Source organism: Brassica oleracea, chromosome C5 (genome assembly GCF_000695525.1).
Source record: "Brassica oleracea var. oleracea cultivar TO1000 chromosome C5, BOL, whole genome shotgun sequence".
NCBI classification, from domain to species: Eukaryota; Viridiplantae; Streptophyta; class Magnoliopsida; order Brassicales; family Brassicaceae; genus Brassica; species Brassica oleracea.
The window spans coordinates 23,412,007-23,416,033 of record NC_027752.1 but is presented as its reverse complement, the minus strand read 5'-3'; the positions used below and the strand labels follow the sequence as shown (position 1 = coordinate 23,416,033).

Below are 4,027 nucleotides of genomic sequence, written 5' to 3'. Positions count from 1 at the left end.
TTTTTATGAATCAAATTCGTGTGTAAAGAGAGTAAGAGAGAGGATGAAGATATGGAGTGAATGAAGAGGAAGAGGGGTGCTTGTATTTATAGTTGAAATCCTATCGACAGCCCGAGGAAATTCCGACGGAATTCCGATGCCAACGGCTAGTTCGTCGGAATTTCCTCGGAATTTTAAAAATCCCCCAACGGCTAAAATATATCCTCAGAATTCATCGGTTTTTTCCGAGGAAAACGTTTTTCCTCGGTATTCCATAAGAATATTCCGACGGATTAGTATTTCCTCGGAATTCCCTCAGTATATTCTGAGGAAATTCCGAGGAAACCAAATTTTGTGTTTCTTCGGAATTTCCTCGGGATATTCCGAGGATTTCATTTTCCGTCGGAATGTCCGTCAGAATACCGCTGTTTTCTTGTAGTGAAGAAGCTAAAGAGAAAGCATTGATGCATCACATCAAACGGTTAGCTATTGCTTTTGGGCTTCTAAACATGAGTCCTGAGACGACGTTAAGAGTGATGAAGAATTTGAGGATATGTGGAGATTGCCACAACTTCATGAAGATATTATCTAGCATTGAAGATAGAAATACTAGAAAATGTTTGCTATCCTGAAATTTTTTTATCTTTCTTAGCACGCTGTGCGCCTAAGTGCGAAAATATTTTTGTATTGTGAGAACCTTTTGAATCATTGTACTACTTGATTCAAAAGGTTTTGAAAAATTACCCAATCTAATTAAATGTTAAAAATAGATCTCATTGTAAGAGATAACAAGAGGTTTCATCATTTTAGAGTTGTTACTTGTTCTTGCCGGGATTATTGGTAGAAACTTTTGGCACGAAAAGATTTGTGAATTTAAACTAATTTTATTTTACTCTTAATAACATTTCCAAATAGTATAAGCTCAACATTTTCAATCCAATATAGCTAAACACTGACAAATGAAAAAAAAAAATCCTATTTAGACAACTAAAGAGCAGAACACAATACATATACAACATACATAGATCATACTCTCAGTGTTTCACTTTGGCTTGCCCTTTTCTTAACAGTCTTGTACAAGGAATAGGCGTAAGATGCAAAACCAAGTATCCCAGCTAACAAAGCTCCTCCCTTAAACCATTCAATGTCATCATCTATAAACCGAAATGCCACCACAACGAGAATGTTTGCTAATGGGGTTGCACAGAAGCTGACAACATTAGAAAAAAGAGTAGAAACCAAACACACAAGACCCACAAGCCCTATAGACATTACTTGCCAGGCAAGTGATAATCCAGTTAGAGTCAAAACGTAAAGTGGTTTCCCTTTCTTAAATGTCTCGAAATCTTCTTTGATGTCTCTGAATTCACCGCTAACGAATAGTCCAACCAAACATATCAACGTTGCAATCATTGAAGCATATGTTTGCATCAACATCACCGAGGAAACTTTACTCTCTGTCTTCGGTATGACTTTTTCGAACCCTAATTGCATGATGCATAGAGATAAAGAGAAGGCTACCGTGCCAAAGAAGCCACACCACGCACCGTAACTCATTTTGTAGCCCTCACCTTCGCAGGGATTATAGGCATCATCTGAAGATGTGACGCCTGTGGCAACTCCAGAAAGTATAACTGATAATATGATCCAACGGTTGAACTTGTGTTTGTTGATGATTGCTGTAAACATGGAAGTCAAGATCAATTGTGTTGTAAAGATCCAAAAGAAGAAGATACAGTGTGTTCTTCCAATTGCATAAAGTTGGCTATAAGCAGCAAAGAGGACCCCGAGAGATATGTAAAGAAGAAAGAGTTTGCCAGAAGAAGAAGCAGAAGAAGTGGTAGTTTTTCTATGGTTAGAAGATAAAGAACACCATAAAAAGGCAAATAAGGCTGTAAATGGAAACGCAGCGTTTTGGACCATGGACTGAAGCCATGTGCCTTTAAATTGTTTTGGGTCGTCACAAACATCTCGTCCTGTTTGAACAAAGTAGAAGTTTAGAAGAAGGGTGGAGAAAACCCGTCCTGTTACGACCAAACCCGAAGAGACAAAGATCCAAATCCACCAGTTTCGTGTCTTGATAGTTTGTAGCTGATCAAGAGATGTTGAATTTGGTGCTTCTCTTGGTTGATTCTCAACTCCGACATTAGCTTCTTCTCCTTCTTAACCAAGCAAAACAACGAAAATTTATATTGCTAGTTTAAATGACTTAGAACATCATCGTTGTGTCCTGTGACATTAATCATGAATGCACATACCTTGTGTAATTCGGTCCGAGGATTCCGTGTCGAAACCCATAACGTTTTCCGGTGGAGAATGGACTACAAGTTTTTGATGAAATGCCAAATATATATAACTTTCTCCAAACTGCATACTTAGGAAGTTTGCAACAACCAAAGTGAGTATAAATGATAATACCATGACTTTGCATTACATATATGTATTCTTATGATTTCTATTTTCGATTTACAGTCTAAGCAAAATAATAATATATACATGGTCAAATATGCCACGCAATATAATGATGAGCGAGTAGCCAAGTGGGCGAGCAATTCAACGCGGCACACATTATCTACATTATATTATTTTCTTCAAAAGACATGTTCGTGTCCTTCGTAGTTGCTTCGAACCAATTCTTCTTTCCTTTTTTTTGTAACACGCTTTTGAACCAATTCAAACAAACTATTTTCCACTCATTGAAATATATCGTGGGAAGAGAAACAAACTAAATAATAAAATACAATACAATATCCTGAAATCATGGGGCCCTGAGCCTTTCTAGCTGTCGTTAAGGTCAACTCTAATAAAACACCCAAATACCAAATTTGGTGTAATTTTATGTATAATAAAACTTTAAAAATTATACCATTTCACTAAATAATATTATTCCTCACATCAAATATTTAATATGTATATTTTTACTATGTTTCATTTAATAGTATAGCTCAATTATTATTATTAATTATTTCAAATTTGTAAATAGACATAAATATACTGTATTATTTATATTTTAAAATTATTTTTACATAGTTAATTTTTTTTAAGTAAAGAAACATTAAATGATTATTATCATTTACTTTATATTATAAAAACTAAAATATAAAAAACTTTTCTATTTTATTTTTAAAAATATAAAATTATAATAATATATTATAAAATTTAGAAATTAATGATATAAGCTGGATAAGGTTAAAATCCATATTAAATTGGAAATAAACCCTCAAAACCTAAAATAAACACATTATTTTGTTATGTACTTTTCATAATTATTATTTTGTAATTTTTAACATAATATTTTATATAAAATAAATACATTAAAGTATAATATTGCTAAACCAAAATTATCAACATAAAATTAAAAAACAATTAACATCTAAATATGATAAAATAATTATATATCAATTATAAATAATAGAAAAATAAAATTTATTAAAATTGAAAACATCAAATAATATATAATCTTATATTTGGTGTAATATTTAATGTTATGGTTGGAGATAACATAAAAAATAAAATATCAAAATACTAAATTTGATATAATTTCAACACCAAATTTAGTGTCATGTTTAGAAATGTCTTAAATGGTTGCCAAAATATTTCAAATATGCATAAGTAGGAGTGTCAAAATGGGTCATGACCCATGGTTTGATTCAATCCAAGTTGACCCATTAACCCAAATGAACTGTTTATTTTTGATGCAATGGGTTAATGGGTTAACATGTTAATAGGTTAAAAGGTTAATGGGTTAACAGGTTAATGGATTAACAAATTAATGGGTTTATTGGGCTGAGTCAACTCTGACCCATTTTGTTTTCAATTAAAAAAAGCATGAGTAAATTGCATGATAACTTTATCTTTTTCAGTTATGGGTCGGTTTATATTTTTCCGGACTCCTAACTATTCTGTTCCAGTTGTAGCCCAATAAAAAATATGTTCCGGTACAATGAATAATGATATGAGGAATTTTTTTTTCTTTTTGACCATGAAGAAATGTTCCATTACTCGAATTGCGGAGATCACCCAGATCGAAATATAACGATCAATAAAA

General features: G+C 32.4%; 1 protein-coding gene across 2 annotated transcripts; it reads right to left on the bottom strand.

Annotated features, from left to right (window-relative positions):
• Positions 1–424: 424 nt before the first annotated feature.
• LOC106343579 (putative purine permease 20) lies at positions 425–2,440 on the bottom strand. Of its 2 annotated transcripts, none has more exons than XM_013782830.1 (2): positions 2,238–2,440; positions 425–2,141 (listed from the first exon to the last, which is right to left on the bottom strand). In XM_013782830.1, exons 1-2 carry the CDS (start codon positions 2,398–2,400, stop codon positions 1,006–1,008), a joined length of 1,299 nt encoding a protein of 432 aa, XP_013638284.1. In that variant the 5' UTR covers positions 2,401–2,440; the 3' UTR covers positions 425–1,005. The 2 variants fall into 2 exon arrangements, with proteins under 2 accessions (XP_013638284.1, XP_013638285.1); XM_013782831.1 differs by having other exon boundaries at positions 425–2,138.
• Between the last annotated feature and the right edge of the window lie 1,587 nt (positions 2,441–4,027).

What these genes read in the sequence shown, in the direction of transcription:
- LOC106343579 (XM_013782830.1), bottom strand. Translation starts at nt 2,400, where the DNA reads ATGGTATTATCATTTATACTCACTTTGGTTGTTGCAAACTTCCTAAGT. An exon ending in CTCGGACCGAATTACACAAG is followed by an intron (nt 2,142 to 2,237) that starts GTATGTGCATTC and finishes TGCTTGGTTAAG; the next exon opens with AAGGAGAAGAAGCTAATGTC.